The 23,038-nt window shown below is 39.9% G+C and overlaps 1 protein-coding gene across 1 annotated transcript; it reads left to right on the plus strand.

The window, feature by feature from the left end:
* Window positions 1–529: 529 nt before the first annotated feature.
* Window positions 530–22,608, plus strand: ctsd (cathepsin D). Its single transcript, XM_059975706.1, has 9 exons — window positions 530–687; window positions 5,953–6,109; window positions 16,342–16,465; window positions 17,119–17,237; window positions 18,793–18,992; window positions 19,132–19,254; window positions 19,776–19,920; window positions 20,922–21,020; window positions 21,719–22,608. Exons 1-9 carry the CDS (start codon window positions 614–616, stop codon window positions 21,878–21,880), a joined length of 1,203 nt encoding a protein of 400 aa, XP_059831689.1. The 5' UTR covers window positions 530–613; the 3' UTR covers window positions 21,881–22,608.
* Window positions 22,609–23,038: the final 430 nt, after the last annotated feature.

Below are 23,038 nucleotides of genomic sequence, written 5' to 3' on the forward strand. Positions count from 1 at the left end.
CAGCAATCCCTTTTGAATTCTTATGAGTGGAATTAAAGATACTTTTAATCAGGCACTTTTAGAATCGTGGCGACACTCTGAAGAACTTCACCAGCAACAATCTTGTTGATCATTGACAATCCCTTTAAACAGTGAAAGGAATGGAACAAACACTATGTGAAAGCAAGATAGTTTTTGTTTTGTATGAAGCACAAATATAACAGAGGTATAAAGACAGAAAAGAATTGAGTTCAAAATCAATTCGCGTGCAAAACAAAATATCACGGATGGTACAAATGGAAAACAAAATTAGAAAATGCTGGAAGGGTTCTTGTATGGGACTCGTGCTTCTGGTTCCTTGAGGGGTTCAACCATCTTTTACAATAAATATGAAATGTTGTGCATTTTTATGCATCAGGAATAAGAAGAGATCGACGCTTTTTCATGAAGTCTGCCAGCAATCCTCGATTGAATAAGCAATAAATAGAATGGAGAAAGTGAATTTCGGGCAGGCAATGGGTCATCTGCCTGTGGTTGCGTGTGGAACTGACGTGCCAGTTTAAGGCGGAGTTTGCTGTTGCTTTTATTTGCGTACCCGCAGCTGAGCGTTGAGGTTGTTATTCTGCTCGCTGTGATGGCGTTTAGAGCCGGGCTGGCGGTACTGCTGCTGCAATTGGTAGCGATCGAGTTCGGCAATGGACTCATACGGTGAGAGGGGAATGAGCCGAGTGTTTTGCAGAGGCATCGCCTCTGCTCTCCAATGTCCTACTTCAAGGCGTGTTCTGATATTTCAGCATTGTTATTCATAGCCAGGGACGTTTGCATTGAAGGTCACAGTAGGATTACCCGCACTGTTTTAAAAACGAAATAGCATTTTATTGCCTAAAATGATTTACATTTTGTCTATATATGTATGGATGCTTTTATTTTCATTTTACTAAACGTTTTAACCACTCCTTAGACAAGCGGAGTAAGCCTTTCAGTGGGCTACGTAAACGTTTGGATCCAACAATTCGACTACTCTCTGAAATGTGTTTCTCTGTTTTGTACCTCAAATGTGGAAGCTATTTCAAATATTCTCCCAGTTGTGTTTCTGACTAAATCTCACGTGAGCTAACAGGGCGGTGGTGAAATGATAGTAGACTGCGTTAGTGCTTCCTATCTCTCGTGGTGAAGACCTTTTATTACATTGGTAATGTTAGTGGACCGCGTGATGCCCCAAACCAGAGAGGAAGAGGCTGTAGTCTGTGTGCAGTTAATCTATAGCAATCTTTTTGTGACAGGTCAAAGGGCGTGTATTGAGCAAGAGGTAATGAGAGTTACTGTGATTGAAAGCAGTAAAATCTTCAGATGCCTTTGGTTAGTTACAGCAGTAATCCTTTGAGGAACTGGATCTAAATTTGGTGCTTTGAGATTTGAATCGTGTGGGGGGGGGGAATAGAATTCTGCTTTGTGTGTTGTCTTGGTGTGTGATTCATTTTATTTTTGGTTAAGGTAGTTCTTTAAGTAAGAATTGCAAAAGCTTTTCAGTGTAAACACATTTTGCAGCCAGCTATATTTTTTTTCTCTGCCTGGAGGTTAGTCGTTGCTTTTCAGAATACATAATTGAACAAATCATTAGAACTAACTTTGCCTGAAACCGAAAAGTGGAATATTAGAGTGATGTAATACAACCACTGTAAATCAAGTTTGATGTAAAATATGGCTTCAAATTAACTGATGGAATATTTATTCACATGACACTAATTTCATATTCCACCTTTCTTGTGCACCTAGCCAGAATGGATAATCGACAGTAAGTTCTTACTTTGAGTCTGGAGGTTGAGTTTGAAAGCTCCACATGTAGTTCACTTAAACATTGTATAAGCAAGTGGAGCCTCTCAATAATCTGACATTATTAACATCAAACATGCAACCTCAGGTGATTAGTCTTTAAAGTGACATTTTAAATGCAAAAGCTTGTCATTAAATTATTTGGAAGAAGGAAATCTTAGATTACCATGCAATTTACATATATTTTCAATACCTATAATCCAGGAATTGTTCAACAGCAGCTCCTTTCTTCAAAATTTGTCTTGAAATGAATTTGAGATTACACGTAAATTTGTACTTCCAAGCTGTTCTTACATTCAACAGTGCATCAAGAATATTCCGTTTTCTCATCTGCCTAAAAATTGGAGTATGTAAAACTTGAACTTTCTGTTCAAAGGGTACAAAAATCCTGTTATTATTTGCCTTTGGCTAATTTTGCTGAAATGTAGGAAATGTTACCCATCTCATTTATTATCTTAAAGAGCCCACAAAATGAAACCTAATTGCATGCGAGAAACACAAACAAAATGCTGGAGGAATTCAGCAGGTCAGGCAGCATCCATGGAGGGAAAAGTACAGTCGATGTTTTGGGTTGAAACCTTTCGGCGGGACTGGAGGGAAAATAGCTGAGCAGTGGACAAACGGTGGGGGAAGGGGAGAGAGAAACACCACGCGACAGGTGAAACCTGAAGGACGAGGGAAGAAGTAGAGCTGGGAAGTTGATTGGTGAAAGAAACAGAAGGCCATGGGGAAAAAAAAGTGGGGAGGAGCACCAGAGGGATAGGTGGGCAAGGAGATGAAATGAGAGAGGGTAAAGGGGATGGGAAATGATGAGGGGGGGTGGTGGGGGGTACCGGAAGTTTGGGAAATTGATGTTCAAGCCATCGGGTTGGAGGCTACCCAAATGGAATGTAAGATGTTGTTCCTCCAACCTAAATGTGGCCTCATCATGACAGTAGAGGAGGTCATGGATGGGCACATTGGAATGGGAAGCGGAATTAAGATGGGTGGCCACTGGGAGATCCTGCTTCTTCCGACAGATGGAGCATAGCTGCTTGGTGATGGTGAGTAGATCTACGTCTGGCCTCACCGATATATAGGGGGCTACACCGGGTGTGCCAAACACAGTAAATGACCCCAACAGGTCACCTTACCTGGAAGGACCATTTAGGCCCTAATGGTGGTGAGGGAGGAAATGTAGGGGCAAGTGTAGCACTTGTTCCGCTTTCAAGGATAAGTGCCAGAAGGGAGATCAGTGGGGAGGGACTTTTCCTACACTCCATTGATGACCATGTTGGTGCTGTTTCTCACATCCATGCTGAACTTGTCGACTTCATTCACTTCTCTTCCAGCTTCCACCCTGCCCTCAAACTTACCTGATCCATTTCTGACACCTCTCTCCCTTTCTCGATCTCACTGTCTCTGTCTCTGGAGACAGCTTATCTACTGATGTCTATTGCAAACCCATGGACTCTTGCAGCTACCTGGACATCCTCGAAACCCTGTTACTTCGTAAAAATGCCACCCCTTCTCTCAATTCCTCCGTCTCTGCCGCATCAGCTCTCAGGATGAGACTTTCCTTCTCCTTCAAAGAAAGGGCCATCAACGTTGCCCGTTGGAACAAGTGTGGAACAATGTGGAACAAGTGCTACACCTGCCCACTCCTCCACTACAATTCGGGGCCCAAAGCAGTCCTTCTAGGTGAGGTGACACAACCTGTGAGTCTGTTGGGGTCATTTACTGTGGTCTGTGCACCCAGTGTGGCCTCCTGTATGTCAGTAAGACCTGACATAGATTGGGAGATTGCTTCACTGTGCACCTACACTCCGTCTGTCAGAAGAAGTGGGATCTCCCAGGGCCACTCATTTTAATCCCATTCCGATATGTCCACCCATGGCCGCCTCTACTGTTGCGATGAGGCCACATTCAGGTTGGAGGAACAACACATTGTATTCTGTGTGGGTAGCCCCCAACCTGATGGCATGAACATAGATTTCTCAAACTTCTGGTAATGCTTCACCATTCCACATCCCCTGTACCCTCATTCACCTCATCTCGTTACCTGCCCATCTCCTCCCTCTGGTGCTCCTCCTCCTTCCTTTCTTCCATGGCTTTCTGTCCTCTCCTATCAGATTCCTCCTTCTCCAGCCCCGTATCTCTTTCAGCAATCAACTTCGCAGCTCTTTATTCACATCTCCCTCTTCCAGTTCCATTTATCACCTTGTGTATCTCTCTCCCCTCCCCCCCCCCACCTTTTAAAATTACTCATCTTTTATATTTTTCCTCCAGTTCTGCTGTAGGGTCTTGGCCCGAAACATTGACTGTACTGTTTCTCCGTGGAGTGAGTGAGAGTGTGTGTGTGTGCGCGCTGGCATGCCACTTTATTATTATGCCAACGTGTTGGCCGCAGGGTAGTTCTCAGATGTTGACAGCCAGGAATTTGAAGTTTCTCACTCTTTACACCACTGACAACTCAGTGAGAACTGGTGTGTGTTCACCTAACTTCCCCCAGCTGAAGTCCACACATAGTCTTTGGTCATGCTGATATTGAATGCGAGGTTGTTTTTTCAATATATGGTAATGCAGATTTTCCCTCTAGAACTGCAGTTCAAACTCACTCTAAATTTGAGAATACTCTTGTTCCTTTTCCTGCAGTTCTCTGTGAGCTTTAGTTTTGCTGTTGTTGCTGGTCAGTTATGGATCCAGTCAAAGTTGCCTTTACAGTCATTCGTAAATTAAACTGGCTGTTTGGCGTGAGAGCTTGTTTACTGAAGGTAAAGTGTCATGTTGCTGAAGCCCAAGCCTATTATCCTGTGCTTGTCTTATTGGAGGATGTTGTGGCTAATACTTCTGAGTAGTAAAGTTCTAATGAATTTTTTTACCAGAAACAATGACTTATTCTATTTCCACAGATGCTGCTTGGCCACTTAAGTGTTTCCAGTGTTTTGTTTTTATAACCAAGTATTCTATTCCTGTAAAACAGGCACCTACAAATGCTTGTAACGTTGTTATTTAAGAAGCTAAAAGTGGTGAAGGGTGGGTTTTGACTCTTAAAGTTGACCCTCTTTCAATTTGGTATTATGGAGATGAGAGGAGTCCCTTCAGTCCACAAGTTCCATGCTGACTTTTTTTTTGCCTGTCTAAATTAATCATACTTGCCCACATTGGGTTTATATTCTTTTATGTTGTGCCTTCCTCAGGACCTGTGTTAATGTTTCTGAAACATTGCATGCAACTACTTCACTACCTCTGTCAGGGAGTTCCAACATTGCCAAATTTTGTGTCATTGCAAACTTTCCAATAATGCATCTTGCAGTTGCATCCAAGTCATTAATGTATTACTAAAAGCAACGAATATCCTAGCATCAACCCCTGCAGTAGAACCAGTAGTTGCACACTATCAATCAGAGAAAACATCCTTCCATATTTCACTCTGCTTCGTATTATCAAGTCAGCTTGAACCCAATTAACCAGCTTGCACTGGATCCCATATTCTTCACCCTTCTAGACCAGCCTGCCAAGTAGGTGCTTGTCAAATGCCTTGCTGAATGCCAGAAAGACAATGTTTACTGACCCATCTTTATCAGTCTTCATTACCACCTCCCAAAAATGCTCAGTAAAATTAGTGAAGCAGGATTTTCTCCACACAGAACGATGCTGATTATTCCAGCTTAGTTCCTGTCCTTTCAAATCAACATAAACACTATCCCTTAGAATTTTCTCCAATAATTTCCCTATCAATAATGTAAAGTTTACTGGGGGATTTATCAACTCTTGTGCTTTTTATGATCTAACATATCCTTCATAATACTGATCTAGTCCAGATTATCCACAAATCCATTCCTTCCTCCGTTTTACATTCTACTCTGAATATAGATGAGAAGTATTTATTTAGGACGTCTGGCTCCACACTTAGATCCTCCTTTGGTCACTCAGGAGACCTGCTCTTTCCCTAGCTAACTCTTGTTTCTGGTGTGTTTAAGACAGACTTCTGGCTTATCTTTTCTCAGCCCACCCCCAATAAGGTTTACTGCTGAGAACGTGCTACCTGTCATCCTGTGGTTCTACAATCTTCAAATCTAGTCTATGTTCTTAGAATCCACTCTGTCCCCAATTCTCACAACTACATAATGTGATTAATGTTTTTGTTTCATTTTGTAGAATACCCTTGAAAAAAAATCGTTCAGTTCGACGAATCTTCACTGATTCTGGGAATAGCATTGAAGAACTTCTTGCAGGACATCAGAACTCCAAATACAATCTGGGTTTTCCACAAAGCAGTGACCCCACTCCAGAAACACTGAAAAACTATCTGGATGTGAGTATATCCTGTACTGATATTATTGAAGATGGAAATTTGACAGTGTAATGGAAAATAAAGATTATTTAATATCTGTTAATGGGATTTTATTGATTTGTCTCCCAGTGGATTTTTTAAATATCTGGTAAATGTTCTGTAATCTATATACATTAGATCCTGGTTACACAATGTATTTACTGCAAGCTGGATAAGAGAAAGAAATAGAATGATACATCAATTGCAAGGCTGGTGCAAAGAATGAGCACTTATCTGATGGGCTGCACCAAAATATGTAACACTTTTTTGGGTGTTGTATTTGTTTTCTTTATATAAAGTCATTATTTTCTCTAGAGCATTGCAAAGAAGACAAAAGAGGCTGCAGATGCTGGGAACAAAAGAGAAACTGCTGGAATATCTGTTTGCATCAAACAACATCTGTGGGGGCAGGGAGTGGTCAACATTGAATGCAGGGTCTTGTCATCTATCCCTTTATCTTCACAGGTGTTGCTTTGATCTGCAGTGTTTTTCCAGGAGTGTGCTTTTGGTTGGCATTGCAATGGGTGATATTCATTGGTTGCCAACAGGCTTGGCTGAGTGAATGCTCTGCCTCCAGTATTAACTTAGCAACTTTGACAACTCAATAGTGACTCTTCAAAACGCTATAGAGAAAGGACCAAGGAATTACTTTGTACTTTTTTGATATGGTCTGGTGGGCTGGATGATTGCGATCTCTAATAATCGCCAGAATTTTGTATATTATTTCCCATAATCCCACACACTGCCATTCCATGTGGTAGAGGGGCACTTGAGACTATAAATCAGAAAGGAATGAATTTGAACTGTAAAACAGTTTTCATTGCATTGTAGGAGATTGAAAGTTTTCTGGATGTTGGAGGAATCGTGGGATATGGGTAGAGGATAGGAAAATGTGCTGTTGATTCCAATGACCCAAATGAGACTGGATATATTAAAAGGTCTTGGCATAATGAGAAGACATTTTGTTGGAAACTGTGCTGTTGAGGAAGAAGCTAAGCTGTAATCTTATTGAATTGTGAAGCAAGTTTCGAGCAGCCAAATGGCCTAATCTTGCTCTAATTTGTGTATAGAATTTGAAAAGTGACAGAAGGATTGTAATTTTGTTCTATTCAAAATAGTGAGATGGAAGGTTAAAGGTAGAGAAACCAATGGGAAAGACTGAGCAGTGAAGGAAAAGGAGACTCAGAGCCATTGTGTAGCAGTAAGGAATGAAATGGGAATAAGAGGCAAGTGAGAGGAATGTGAAAGAAAGTGAAAGGAGGGTAGAGATGTCTGTTCAAAGCATTGCAAAGGATTTCTTTTATCTACATGACCCTGTTGTAAACAAAGAAAAAATGACAACAGCAGCTGTGATCAGGTATGACCTGAATAAGACCATAAGATGGAGGAGTAGAATAAAGCTATTCAGCCCATCAAGCTTGTTCTGCAACTCAGTTGCGGCTGATTTATAATTCCCTCTCAACCCTATTCTGCCTTCTCCCCATAACCTTTGAGACCCATGCTAATCAAGAACCTGTCAACTGTCCTTTAAATATAGCCCATGACTTGGCCTCCACAGCCATCTGTGGCAATAAATTCCCCAATTTCACCATAATCTGGACAAAGAAATTCTTCTCATCTCTGTTCTAAATAGATGTCCTTTTTGTGCTCTCTGGTCTTAGACTCTCCCTCTACCTGAATTGTCCTCTCTGGGCCTTTCAATGCATTTTAAATTAATTCCTATCTTAAGTATGTTCTGAGGCCAGTGTATTGTGAATATTGGCAAATTAGAAAGCAAAACAAATATTCTTGGCATTTGAGTAATTAGAGGAAGGCATCTTATTTCTTGTGTATTGAAATATTTTGTTTAAATTCAAAAGCTTAATGACATGACATTTCAATATTGGATCCTCATAATATATTGCATATTTCCTCTGGAGCAAATAGTGGCAGCATCTGTAGAAAAAGAAGGCAAATACAAACAGTTAATAGGTTGTTCAAGTACTTGGATTATGGATTGTTCTGCTAGATTAAATTCAAACTTGTATTTCACTGCTTAATAACCCTTTGAGTGTCCAGCCTGGCCTTTCTATCTATCTATCTAAAATCTTTTTGTGTAATATAGTTTATTTTTGTTATTGAGAACAAAGCAAACAAATCTAAATGCTGTATAAATTCTTTGATAATAATTGAATCAGGATTAGTACATTTTGGCCCAATTAAGTGGCTGCCCCAATTAGCCGAAGTTTCATGGAAATAGTTACAAAGTATAAAAAAGACAAATTGAGTAACCAATTATATTTAAATGAAATACAAACAAATTAGAACACTATGATACTACCACACTACTATAAAACTGTATTAGTTCCTAATATTTATCGACAGAGGGGTTCATCCAGTGTACACTGCTGTGTTCTTTCGATTGACTGTAAAAGACCAATACTCCTCATCTTTGTTTTCTCTCCAGTCTTGTTGAAGGGTCTCAGCACAAAATGTCGACTACTCTTTTCCATAGATGGTACCTCGCCTGCTGAGTGTGTGTGTGTGTTGCTTGGATTTCCAACATTTGCAGATTTTCTCTGCAAATTGATTGGCTCACTCTGCAGGACCTCCTCACTCTTCCTGCCCATGTCATCGGTATCAATGTGGACTGGCTGCTCACCCGCCCTCGTAAGAATGTTGTGGGTAGGTTTTGAGAAGTCCTTCACCCTGGGACCTGGAAGGCAGCATACCGTCCAGGAATCTTGTTCTCGTCAAAAGAACCTCCTGTCTGTTCCCCTAATCCTGTGTCACTACTGCTCACCTTTTACCCCCTCCCCCACCTTCTGAGCCAGAGATCCAGACTCCATTCAAGAGACCTGGGTGATGTTGCTTTTGTCTGCAAGGTCACCACCCCACACCCTCCACTCTCCCCAATAGTATCCAAAGCAATTCCAGTTGTTTCCGATGCATTGATACCAGTACATTTTGGCCCAATGATGTGTTGGCCCAAATGGGCAGTTTCAAGGAAATAGTTTAAAAGGGTGTACTTTTTTTTTAAAAAAAAGATGGACTACCGTTTAACTGAGTAACAAATTGTGTATTTAAATGAAATGCAGAACAAATTAGAACATTATCAGTACAACTATTGTACTGGAACTATATTAATTCCTAATACTTATTGGGGGGAGGAATTTATCCAGGGTACCTGCACACTGTCGCATTCTTTTGATTGACTGTAAATGAAAAAAATCAGGGCAGACGCCTAGTGTCGATAGGAACTGCTATCAATGGTTGCCAATACCTTCATCTTTGTAGTTCCGAACTTGTTGAAGTAGTGAAATTGTTTCATTTTCACTCCCAGCCATTTCTGGGCATCTCCAAGTTGGAATGATTGAAATCACAGTGAGGAAAACCATTCTGAATTGTCTTGCTGCTTACTTTTTGCCAAATATCAGTGACAAATTTTGCTGCTTTTTAAACACGGTGTGCACACAACTGATGTTTTTTTAAAAAAGTTTGCCCGAAGCACAGTGTAGTGTCTAACACTCACACTAATTCACACACCTGATGCTAGTCAGAAACTGTTCGGCAATAGTCTCCCGCCCCAACTTAGCAGCAGAGCGTCCCAAAAAATGAAGGGAATCCTGGCTATTTTCTCAATTGAGTTTTGTTCTTTAAGAGTTGGTCCAGATAAGCCCCAGTTGACTAAATTAACTGGAGTCCACTGTACTTGTTATTGAGGGGAATAGCCACGGGGTATCCTGCACTGGCCACCTATCCTCTTTCCCTCTCCTGACAGACAGCCATTTATCTGTGCCTTAACTGTAACTACTTCCCTTATCTCCTGTCAGCCAACCTCTCAGCCTCCTGAATTTATGGAGTTCATCCAGCTCCAGTTCCATAACATCCGGAAGAAATTACCACTGGATGCTCTTCGTATAGGCATAGTTGTCAGGGATACTAGAGGTCTACCCCTCTTCCCACATCCCACAAAGGGAGCACTTGACTGTCTTGACTGTTGAATAAAAAAGAATGAAACTTAGCTGAAGCTTACCTTAGCCTTCAAATCTTCTTGCTGAAGCATTTTGAGCCAAAGCCTCAGGAGCCCACTGTAACACCAGCCCACTCACACAATTGCTACTCCTGCAATGACTGCTCGGCTTAAACCTAACTGTTTTTTTATTGGTCCCTGTGCCAAGTGCTGAATAACCCAAGTGAACTGAAGCTCTGCAGAAAGTCCTGACAGGCCCTGGTTGCTCTATAAATGTGGTGCTGAACTCCTCCATAAGTAACTACCTCTGTGATCACAATCTCTCCAGAAACTTGTTTTTCACGAGTTATTCAATTTCCATTAAAATAATTCTTGTGTTCCTTGAATAAGATGGCCTTTTCTATTTTATGAAACAAAACTAATAATGAGCTCAAGTTACTTCAAAGCTCAAAATTGAATTTATTGTCATATGTGCAATTACTCCCTTGCAGCAGCATGGTCACATAACATCATAAGTAGCTTTCACAAGAAAAATATAAATGTACACAATTCTTACAAGAAAGAACACAATTAGAACAAAAAAAATGTGGTCCATTGTAGTGCAAAGTGGTCATGGTGTTGCTAAATTTGACTGATTAATGTTTTGCCAGTTGGTTCAAGAAGAGAGTGATTGAATGGAAACGGTTGTTCTTTAACCTGGTGGCCTGGGACTTGAGGCTTCTGTACCTCCTGCCTGATGGTAGCTGTGAAAAGATGGCATGGCCTGGATGGTAGTGGGCCAAGATGTACCTGTGGTGTATTGGGCAGAGTTCACTATTCTCTGCAGACCTTGATACAACCAGTCAGGATATTTTCAATAGACAACAGTACACCTGTAAAAGTTTGTTCAGGTGTTCAGTGACCAGTCACACTGCCTTAACCCTCTAAGAAATTTGGCAGTTTATCAATTTCTTTTGGGATCTGAATGTTGCAGGCAGACCATCTAATATTGATAGCAGAATTTGGATGTTCAGTGACTATTTTCCAATGCAAGTCACCTATATTATTAAGTGCTCGTAACCACTTTTCCCCAGGCCACTCTAGATGTATATTCCTAGCTGCTTTGGTTTGGTTCCACGTGACGGCTGCTCTGTCTGAACTTTGTTCAGGGTCTCTTGCCCACCTCCACACATCTGAAGGAAGGCACTGGTTCCTGACAATTTTTGTGTTGCACTCACATATTAACCAGGGTGACTGTGTGTACAGATTAAATTGTGGCCTGGGTAATCAACCAGTGTTTTTTGTGTGTGTGCAGTCCTTTGTACCACACCCACTGGGTAATTGGAACAGTCTTAACAACCTTAGGCTTGTGATGCTTCTACACTTGCCTGTGACAATGGAATGAAAGTCATTGCAAAGAAGAATAGAATCTATAAATAAACTAGCAGCTTATGACTGCTGTGGTTGAGCTATTTCAGAATGAAGTAGCAAAAAATTGCATTTGAAGGTGAACCCACAGAGCTTTAATAAAAGCTCTAATAAAAGCTTTAATAAAAGCTCTGTTGTATTTCTTCTATGGTCAGTTCCGCTTCTGTCATTGGAAACAAGATGAATAAGAGACAATTACAATTGGAATGACTAAAATCTAATTTCTCCCTCTGCCTGTCTAAATTCATACTGGGATAAGTGAAACTACTTTTTTCCAAGAGGGGACTATTGCAATATAGGTTGATCACTTGATGCTTTCACACAGTTTGCAACTGTTGAATTTTACTTCTCTGTACTCTAATAAAGACTACGTTTAACATCATTTATTAGTCGAGGATTATTTGCCCTTTGTGTTTAGCAGTTGCTGTTTAATGAGAAGTTTTGAAAGTCACTGAGAAAGAAATAAAAATGCCTGATGCATGCAGCTATGAAAAGCTGATCTTGCAGCATTTCTGACCCTCGGTCACTACCCAGTGTTAAATTCTTGTCACATTCAAGTCCAAAAATAATGGCTGTGTCATACAACATGATGCATTGCCTAACTGCAGTCACATGTAGCCTAAAGGGCTGCATCATGAGATTTGACCATTTCAATTTGATTCAGCTGCTTTCTTTCTTAAAGTTGCATTTTTAAAATAATCTTCATTTTGATAATTGAAACATTACTACCTCCATCATTGAATTATTTTGCTCTATAATTTACACATAATTGCTGGTTACATTGACTGAAATTGAACAGATGCAAGGTCTTGTAAAAAGAAACCAATTTATTTTGTTTTGGGTGTGCTGAGTAAATGATAGAAATCAAGAAACTTTAATATGAAGCTTGTTTTACTTTATAACTTTTTGAGATCAAAATTCACCAAATTTGAAGTTTGGATTACATTTTTCACACCTGCAGTTTGACAACCATTGAGCTCTGATGAATAAACGTTCTTTAAAATGTGTAACTTTAATTTTTCAATTTGGGTGAGGAGTTGCACGAAATAACTTTTCCCTGATTGATAAGATTATCATTGGTGTCTTTTGTCTACTCTGGAAATGTGGATCTTAGAAATGAGATAGCAGGATTATAAATGGTTAACATTCATTTCAAAGGCTTATTGATTTTCTATATTTGGTTCTAAGACATCCCCTTGAATTTGCCAAATTTAATTATTATATAAGTAATCAGCTCTCATATTCCACATACCAGTTAGCTGGCAAAAAACCCAGAAATTTGAGTTGTAGAGTGCTTTTTAAATGCAGTAATATATCCCAGGATATGGCAGATGTAAAGGTGAAGCTGAGTCAAAGAAAATGGGTAATGTGTTATTGTAACTTTGGCTTATGGGAGAGATATTTAACTAGGAAAAATCAAATAAAATAGGACAGGAGAAAAGATGTGGGTTTGTACGTTGACAATACATATAGGAAAGGGAGATGGGAGAACGGTTGCATTTGGACAGATATTGAAATGAAGGTATTTTGAAGAGAAGAATTGGTACACCACAATGACTTGGGCCAATTATGCACATAAAATATTCAAAGATAAATAAAAACTAATGGAAGTAAGATTGTTGTCTATACTAAGATCATTGAATTCCTGTTAGTCATCTTTTGTAAATGAGGTAGTAACATCAATATGGGTTCTCACAAAATGACCTTGGAGTGAAGAGCATTCTTAAAAATAACTAGTTGTCTTCCATCAAGTACATATTTTAATGTGTACTTTACAAAGATAATGACTCATTTTCCAAGCAATGTGATCCTTGCTCTCCAGAATGGCTCTAAGTGTTTGAAATGCCACACTTTGTGGTGCTATCCCTAAGGAGAAATGCCACCTGCAAAATCCTCATCCTGCAGGTTCATCAAACTAATATCAGCATCCACTCCTTGCCAGTATTTTTGTAGCATCCGTTAGTCTTGAGAGACCATGGATTTGCACCTTGGAAAGTTTCCAGGGTGCAGGCCTGGGTAGGGTTGTATGGGAGACTGGCAGTTGCCCATGCTGCAAGTCTCCCCTCTCCACGCCACCAATGTTGTCCAAGGGAAGGGCAAGGGCCGATACAGCTTGGCACTGGTGTCGTCGCAGAGCAATGTGTACTAAAAGGACACAACACACTGCCTTAGCTAAGGCTTGAACTAGCGACCTTCAGAGCACTAGACTGATGCCTTAACCACTTGGCCACGTGCCAACATTATTCCCGGCATAAAGACTGGAATTGTACTGTGGCTGTCAGCAACACATCTTCACCTGCCCAACATGAAAGTCATGGTAAGATTGATCTAAAGGATCTTCTTGATCTTCCTGGGAAAGGTACAACATCCCACTGGAGATATTTGATCTAAATAAATAGCAATAGAGCATTCACAATGGCACTGAGAATCATAAGTCGATGTTTCAGGAGAATGCAGAAATGCTGTGTAGACAAGGAACACCATCTTACAACAACACAAGCTCCTTGGGCTCTACCTGTGGCAGAGGCAGTGGGTCCAACATTGGATATATTCGCTTTGGAACCCACAGAACTGGTGAAGAAGCAAGTTATTCTGATCCAGGGTCTCCCTTTTATCTTTTTTAAAGTACGTTCATTAGGTGACTTGAGTCTGTATATTTTTCAAAACAAAAGTGATTTGGGACTTTTGAGGCCAGCATTGATTATTATTGCTTGCAATTTTAGTTTCAAAGAAAATATCTGATTTGGGGTTTGAACTAGCCAAGTAAGGAGGGGTTCAAGTCATCATTTATGTGGCCTCTCTATGATGGAGGTTTCAGTTTTTGAGGTAAACATCCTCTGCAGGGATAGCTGAATTGTATAAAATGTTTATGTTTAATTAAATTTTCAAATTTTACACACTTGTTTGAAGATTTACTCATGCAAACAATGTACTCCATTGTCTCATTGCCTTTGTGCAGGCTTTACCATACAGCTGTGGGAGTACTGACTTGTGACTTGACTTGATAAACACTTCATTCCACTATGAACAGTACCAACACTATTTTGTGTCAGTTGTTAATACTGCTGTTCCTTCTCGTGCTTTCAGCTAGCGTCAATATGTAGGCAGACTAATGTAACTATTATCTTCTCTTGATCCCAGAGATAATTCTAGTTGAATCTCTTTATAGTCTGATACCCTGTGAACCAACCACAGAAAACCTGGGTCATGGAAATTGCCCCATTGTAAATATAGGTTAAGAAAGCATTTTGAGAACTGCCCTTAACCTGACATTTTCATAAGTCAGAAATGTTGGCTGACAATACAGGTGCCCATGTAGATCAACTACCTACAGGTTAGTACAAATCTTAGTAAAATTTGATTGTAATTGTGATTCTTTTTTAAAATTGTAGGATCAGTTAATTAGTATAGATCTGTACTATTCAAAATGTGCCAGATTAGTGTTTCAACCTATATGTCTAAGATGAATTTAGCTGCGCATCTGTGCATAGTGACAGATGAGTCAGGACTTGGTTCACTGAGGCTTACTTTGCCCTTGTTGGGGGAAAATATTCTTGACTGCTGCTCAGTGATTTCAGTTAATTGTTCTGGAAGAGAGCCAACTACTGGGTGGAATTGGAGGAATTACTGTGATATAGGGAAACCAGAGATGAGATTCCACTACATGAAGAGATGGAATCTGTTGATGCTGCCTTGATCAGCAAGGAGGAGAGGAATTATTTAATGTGTCATGTCTGACTGCCTTCATAGTTCGTGTATTGACCAAATAGGGAAAGAAATTGCATCAAACCTGGGATCATCTTTATTCATCTCTAATTCTTGCTCAGGTGAAGTGCTGCCTCTCCAGGAAGGACTGTATAGGCCCCTGAATGGTAGTGAGAGAGGAGGTGTAGGGCAGGGGTAGCACTTGTTCTGTTTGCAAGGATAAGTGCCGGGAGGGATGAATAGACCAAGGTCTTGTGAGTATGTTGGGGTCACCTATTGCATTCAGTGCTTCCGGTGTGGCCTCTGGAATATCGGTGAGACCTGACTTAGATTGGGAAACCACTTCGCCAAGCACCTACCAGAAAGAGCAGGCTCTCCCAGTGGCCACCCATTTTAATTCCACTTCCCATTCCCATTTCAACATGCCCATCCACGGCGTCCTCCACTGTCGTAATAATGCCAAATTCAAATTGGAGGAGCAATAACCCGTATTCCATCTGGGTAGCCTCCAACTTGATGGCATGAACATCAATTTCTCCAACTTCTGGTAATACCTCCTCCCTCTTCTCTATTCTCCATATCCTTTTCCCTCTCTTACCTTATCTCCTTGCTTGCCCCTTGCCTCCCTCCGGTGCTCCTCTCCCTTTTTCTTCCATGGCCTTCTGTTCTCTCCTATTAGATTCCCCCTCTCCAGCACTATCTCTTTCACCAGTCAACTTCCCAGCTCTTTACTTCACCCCTTTCCCACTCCCAGTTTCACCTATCACCTTGTGGTTCTTCTTCCCCTCCCGCCACAACCTAACTCTTGACTCCTCGTCTTTTCTTTCTCTAGTCCTGCTGAAGTGTCTCAGCTTGAAATGTCGACTATACTCTTTTCCTTAGATGCTGCCTGGCCTGCTGAGCTCCTCCAGCATTTTGTGTGTAATACTTGTATAGTTCTTGTGAGGAAAATGTATCCTCAGTAAATTTTTTACTGAAAAAGTAATCATTTGGGCAAAGGTGCATGGGCAACATGTTCTTGGAAGTGCATCAGTCAGGCAAAGGTCATTCAAATTTCAGTATTGTTATAGTGTTTGTTATGTAGCATTACATCTGTAGATGGGAGTTGTTCTGTGTTCTTTTAATGGCTGCTGTATATTTTGTTTTCCAGGCCCAGTACTATGGGGAGATTAGCATTGGCACTCCACCACAGACATTCACAGTAGTCTTTGACACTGGTTCCTCCAACCTATGGGTTCCTTCAGTTCATTGTTCTCTATTGGATATTGCTTGCCGTAAGTTGTTTCTTTTACTCTTGAAGTATGCTTGACTTTTCAGTTGGGAAAATGTGGAAATAATTATGAATTCTCTACCTTTAAGATAAACACAAATGATTCAGTATAATATTTCCACTCTTGGCTCAGAGCTGGATTAACAGTCAGGTGGGACTAATGGAGCAGAAGTCTCTCTGGTGCATGTAAAATCATTTTGGGCTGCTTCTGACTGATTTACGATACTTTGAAGGGTGGCCATTTTCAATATTTTGCCATCGGGTTAGTGCAATCTAATTTAGGTGCCAAGGGAAGAAGATAGTGTAGGAAATGGAAAGATTATGCCTACTGTAACAGTGGTTGGGAGCTAGGCAGGCTGTTCAGGGAGCTGTTTCAGTTACTCAGTGGGGCAGGGAAAGAACACTTTTGTTCAAAATGCTCCATCCTGGCAAAAGAAAAATTCAGAAATTTTGGGAAATATTTCATACTTTACTCCCAAATTCTTTTTTATAAAGTATGCATAATATATTTTCTGTTATATGAGGAGAAAACCTATTGTTTCTGTATTTTGGAAATACTAATTCTCTAGTAGTTCTATTACTCGCAGCAATAATTACTAAATTATGCTTTTTTAAATACAATCTCTTCAGAATATTAACAATCCCTTTCAACAATAGTGATGCATCACAAGTATAATTCTGACAAGTCCAGCACATATGTGAAGAATGGAACTAAATTTTCTATCCACTATGGTTCTGGCAGCCTATCAGGATTTCTCAGCAAAGACTTAACCATGGTACGTACTGAACACTTGTCTTCCGGGGAAAAGATCTGTATATTTAAGGACAATATTTTGCGGTCTTTTTGAGAGAAAATGCATAAATTGCACCAATTTAAAAGAGAAATGTTCTAAGGATGAAAGAACTTCTAATCTGATATCATTAGATACTGCACATTGTCAAACATTTAATCACTGTGTAAGGGTTGAACTCCTCGTTGGCTATGTTTTTATTTCCGTAGTTGATTTTATCCCTTTGCCAATATGCACATACTTTGCTCCCTATCTTCGCAACTTTTCCCGCTGTACTGTTGGATCAAATAAGGACCAACTATCTGCTCCCTTCATTCTCTTTAGCCAGTTTGAGATGTTCCACAACTTTGGGATTGTTCTAAATGGGATTTTAATTTTGTAGATGGGAGTTATTGTATGTTCTTTTAATTGCTTCAGGGTTATTATTGATCCTCTTAAAGAAGCGGACGCTATATTGATCTTTAAGAGTTTCCTTGTTCAAGATGTCATAGTCAGCATTCTGCTTGCTTTTTCAGACATTTCTAGCTGTTAAAAGTAGCAAATATATTTCTGTTTGTTACACATAATCACATTCTGGAGATCCTCTTTCAATGAAGCTATGCTTTGCATATTTGTCTCTTAGAACCTGATTAGAAGTAAAACCAAGTTTCTCACATCTACTCCACCATCCGAATAAGATTGTAGCTGATCCAGTCATAATCTTTCATGTCACTTCCCCACTTTTTTTTCTTCATACCCCCTTGGCTCCCTTGTTCCAATATCTGTCAGTTTCCACAAATATATTCATTGACCTGCCTTCACAACTTGTCAGATTTTGCATTCTTTTGAGAGAACAAATTCCATTCTATTTCTGTCACAACTGAATGAATTTTTGTATGGAAATTATACCCCGTTCTTGAGTGAGGTGCCCCGTTATGGGGAGATCACCCCCACAGCATCCAATCTTTTAATTCCCTGACTCCTAACTTTTCCTAGAAATCCAGAATCTTGTTTCAATAAGCTCATTTATTCTACTAAACACAACAACTGTAGATCCAGTCTCCTGACTGCTTCATCCCAGTAATCAACCTTCCTTTTTCTGCCCTTCCCCACCCAGTACATAAGCAGAACAAAACTACAGGATCTCAGTGCCCTGTAGAGATGCATTAAAGCATCCCTGTTTTTATACCCCATGCACTGAAAACCATTGTTCCATTAGCTTTCCTAAAGTCTTGGCGTATCTGCATGCCAACTCTTTGTGTTATCGTCATTAGGTCTTCCCGATCCTTTTGTACTACCAAGGTTCATAGTTCATTTGGTAGGCGCATAGAATTGTAGAATCTTGTAGCCTGCAAAGGCTTTTTTTTAAGAGATGACCCCCCCCCCTCCCCGCCCGCAGCCTTGGTTTCTTTTCCCATGTTATATTACAGATTAGTATTGCAGATGCTTTCAGTGGCTCCTGACTTCAGTGGGGAAATGGTGTTTATTTTTTTGGAAAGTTGGGCATGTCACTAAATAACTTTTCATGATGGGTAAAGACTACAACTGCTCTGATAAACAGATTGGTGACATCAAAGTTCAGAATCAGTCATTCGGAGAAGCCATCTCACAACCTGGTGTCGTCTTCATTGCTGCCAAATTTGATGGAATCCTTGGCATGGCCTACCCAGGTATCTCAGTGAAAGGTGTTGTCCCCGTATTTGACAATATCATGGAGCAGAAATTGGTAGAACGCAACATATTCTCCTTCTACTTGAACAGGTACGATGTTCCAATTCAAGTATTCTGAAGATTATACACACAGCATGTAGAATGTTTTGATCCATTTGGAGAAGCTTACATCTGCTATCTGTACACAGTAGAGTTGGGGATGATGCTGTTTTTCTTCTGTATCTTCTAGGAATCCAGACAGTCCGCCTGGTGGTGAACTCCTATTAGGTGGCACTGATCCAAAGTACTACAGAGGAGATTTCCATTTTTTGAACGTGACACGTCAAGCATACTGGCAGATCCAAATGGATGAGTAAGATAATTTGTGACTTCATAATTAGTGTTAGTATTAAACTGTACATCTGCAGTGTTGGCAGCGTGTGCATAAATGAGGGTATGAGGTATCTATGTTTCATGGTATGACTTAGCACATAGTCAATGCTGCAAGAATATTCCGCTTATCAAGATAATCCATATCAGTCTAACTATCATGTCTACAGTGAGATTTTGTGAAAAAGTTGGGTAATATTTGCTGGAAAATTGAATGTTAATCCTGCTGTAGTGGTTTTCATCAAACCTTATTTCTTCCTCCATTCTGGTGGGTGTCTGTTACAGATTAGAGGGCTCCTTAACGGAACCATTTCATCACCAACTCACACCTGAATATTAATTTCAAAGGGAAAGTATATATAAATCCTGTTTGATTTGATCTTGAACAAGATATTAGGCATTTCTGGTGATTGGACTAAGATTTTTAAATGAATATTGTGTATCATTCCAGTTGTCCCGTTTTTATGTGTGTATATATATATATATACTGTGTTTGTTTTTCAGAATTGCTATTGGTAATGTTCTGACTCTGTGTAAAGGAGGGTGTTCAGCTATTGTAGACACAGGAACCTCTTTGCTTACTGGACCTAAACCTGAGATTGAAAGACTACAGAAGGCCATTGGAGCTGTTCCAGTTACTCAGGGAGAAGTAAGAGCCTTATTGTAACTTCTCAGGATGGAGGAGCAACACTTGGTATTCCGTCTAGATAGCATCCAACCTGATGACATGAATATTGATTTTTTTTTCCCCCCTCCGGTAATTTTTTTTCTTATCCTCCCCTCCCCTCCCCAACTTCTATTCCTCACTCTGGCCTCTTGCCTCTCATCCTCACCTGCCTATCTCCTACCCCTAGTGCCCTTTTCCTTCCATTTCTCCCATGGTCCACCTTCCTCTCCTACCAAATCCCTTCTTCCTTCTTCTCCAGCCCTTTGCCTTTTCCACCTATCACCTCCCAGCCTCTTACTTCATCCTCCCTTCCCCACCAACCTGCTTCACCTATCACCTAGCTTGTCCTCCTTTCTCTCTTCTCCCCAAATCTCCCCCCACAACCTTTTTATTCTGCCATCTTTTCCCTTCCTTTCCAGTACTGATAAATTGTTTTGGACTGAAATGTTGACTGCATATTCCTTTCTATAGATGCTGCCTGACCTACTGAGTTTCTCCAGAATTATGTGTATGTTGCCCTGGACCTGCAGAATCTCTTGTGTTTATACCTTATCAATCTTATTTTTGTTTGCTTCTAAAATTGCATCCCCTATTGCATAAGCAGTTAGGATGTAATTGACTACCATTGTGCCTGGCCCAGAGAAGGGAGGGCAAAGATGAGTTTGAATTTGTATGCAAAATTTTTTGAGGGAAAGGGGTACAATGTGATAATTGGAAAAGGCTTGATTATCATTGCCTGAAATCATTTGTCTAGCTTGTCAATGGTTCATATCTAAGCTTCTAAGTGATGGACAGTAATTTGGGTAAGCTACCTGAGGCTTTCTGAGATCTCTTATGAACATTAATGGTGGAGTTGGGGGGGGAAACATTTTTCCAAGACGTGTGTTGCCTTACAGATGATGAGTAGTATCTCATTAAAACATTTGTGTGAAATAATGTTGCAATTTCTTTCCTGATAATTTATCATAATTTCTCTTCCACAGTACAAAGTTGATTGTGATAAAGTTACCTCGCTCCCTCCCATTAAATTTATCCTGGGAGGGAGTGACTTTATTTTGACTGGAGAGCAATATATTCTAAAGGTGAGTATCTAATTTGAAGTACTGTCTCCACAGGAGTCCTTGATGCTAATATGTAGGAATGTCGTTGGATAAATGCTGCATGTTTTTGTTGACACTTTTTTTAAAAGACCTGTTTCAACGCATCTAATGCCAGTTTAAATGCAGATGGGCCAGCGTGGCTTCTGTCTTGCTGAGAAGATGGAGTTTTTGATTTTTTTTTTGTCGTCTTCTTCAAAACACTTTTCTCTGTTGCCAGCCTTTACTCTATTGGATTGCTGGTTTTGAAATACTGTCATCATTGAGAGATGTTTTCCTTTTGTAATCTCTTGAGGGCCGCAGCATTTACCATAGATTTCACACATGATTCACTAATATTCCATGGTCGTGCTATTGGGGCATTTTAATAAAAAAAAATTATCCTGTGGGTGTTGGATAGTGGCTCTTGTAACTTTGCAATCTGTATGGCATTGATAAGACTTTCTCAGCTACGTTGCTGTTCCTTCAATTTTGTCATGTTCATTTGTGAAATGACGTGGAGCTTGTGGTTTCCTTGTGTGCCTCTCTCTTGCTGCTTTAATTACAAATTTGTGCAACCAGACTTGATCAGTAATTGCTGTCCTGCTGGTATAGGAAGTGAATACTTACTGGATTTTTTTCCCCCCACTTATTTTGGTGCTTGTGTTCTAATGTACTTTAATTCTCCTCCTAATGCTTTCCAGGAGAAACAGGCTGGAATGACTATCTGTCTGAGTGGATTCATGGCTCTTGACATACCCCCTCCTGCAGGACCACTCTGGATTCTCGGGGATGTCTTTATTGGGCAGTACTATACTCAATTTGATCGTGAGAAAAACAGAGTTGGATTTGCAACAGCAGTGTAATGCTGGCTCCTGCAAAGACAATTTCAATAGCATAATAAAAGTTGCACTAATATTCAGATCCATCTTGTGGCAGTGATCAAGAATTCTTAGTCTATAAATTTATGACAATATTTGAGTGCCTGACTTGGGTTGGAGAAGGATACATAAAACTAATGGAAAAGAAGAACATTGTTGATGTCTTGGGAGTGTAAAATTCTGTTCAGGACTTTGTTTTCCTGCATAGTTCTATTTTTCTTTAAAACCTTCCAAGTTCTGAATATTTTACATTGTATGTTGTTTCTACTTATTTAATGAATAGCTTAATTCTCCTTTTCCACTTTTTTTAAAGTCCAAGTTTATCAGTTGACCTCTCTCAAGAGATGTAAAATTGCAGCATTGGTTTCTTAAGGATATTGTATAACCCAGTGAATAATGTTACTATTAGTTCTGATACAGGTGATATAGTGGGATCCTTGGAAGTAGAGCTTTTAACCTTATTTGCAATTTGCTCTATCAATAGCATAATCAAAGGAAATGTGGCTAAAAGAAAAAAGTAGATGAGGTGGTGGTGGGGGGAATAGGGGAGGAATTTGAGGAAGGATAAAGTCTTGCTGTTAGAATCATTAATGTCACCAAGTTAAACAGTGTTGGAACTGTGTGTCAGGGCTGGTTGTCTTTTAAAAAATATTTTAATGTGATTATATTTGATTGTATTCATGGTGCATTAAATAAATAAATATTACATGCTAGTGTGTATGTATATCACTCATTTCAAATATAAAAAGCATTATCTTAGTTTGATGGCACTCTTGCTTGGCAGAAATGAAATCTGTGGTTCCAATACCACTCAACACGAATCTGCCAAGCTAAAATGTGGAATTTTCAAATGACTTTTGCTTCCTGTTTCAGAGCACACTTTAAAGATCTTTTGACACGGGTGGGGAGAGAACCTGGGACTCACTTCCAGTTAGCATAGGTGTACTGATTTTTTTGAACTTGCAGATGATGAAGGCTCAGTTTAATTTGAAATCTATGCTGTTTGTGAACATTGTATTTTCAAAGTTTTCAAAATTGTACATTCATCTACAGAAGGATATTAATTTCTTTATTTACAACTTTTTAATTACTAATTACAACTTTTCATGGTTTCACTGAAGTGGGAGCAATTAAAGGAAAGCT

This window comes from Hypanus sabinus, chromosome 7 (assembly GCF_030144855.1).
Source record: "Hypanus sabinus isolate sHypSab1 chromosome 7, sHypSab1.hap1, whole genome shotgun sequence".
Taxonomy (NCBI): domain Eukaryota; kingdom Metazoa; phylum Chordata; class Chondrichthyes; order Myliobatiformes; family Dasyatidae; genus Hypanus; species Hypanus sabinus.

Bases quoted from the DNA above. Each gene is read 5' to 3' on its own strand.
- ctsd (XM_059975706.1), top strand. From the start codon at position 614: ATGGCGTTTAGAGCCGGGCTGGCGGTACTGCTGCTGCAATTGGTAGCG. The intron at 16,466-17,118 runs GTAAGTTGTTTC...TTTCAACAATAG, and splicing joins TCTATTGGATATTGCTTGCC to TGATGCATCACAAGTATAAT. The intron at 17,238-18,792 runs GTACGTACTGAA...TCTGATAAACAG, and splicing joins TCAGCAAAGACTTAACCATG to ATTGGTGACATCAAAGTTCA.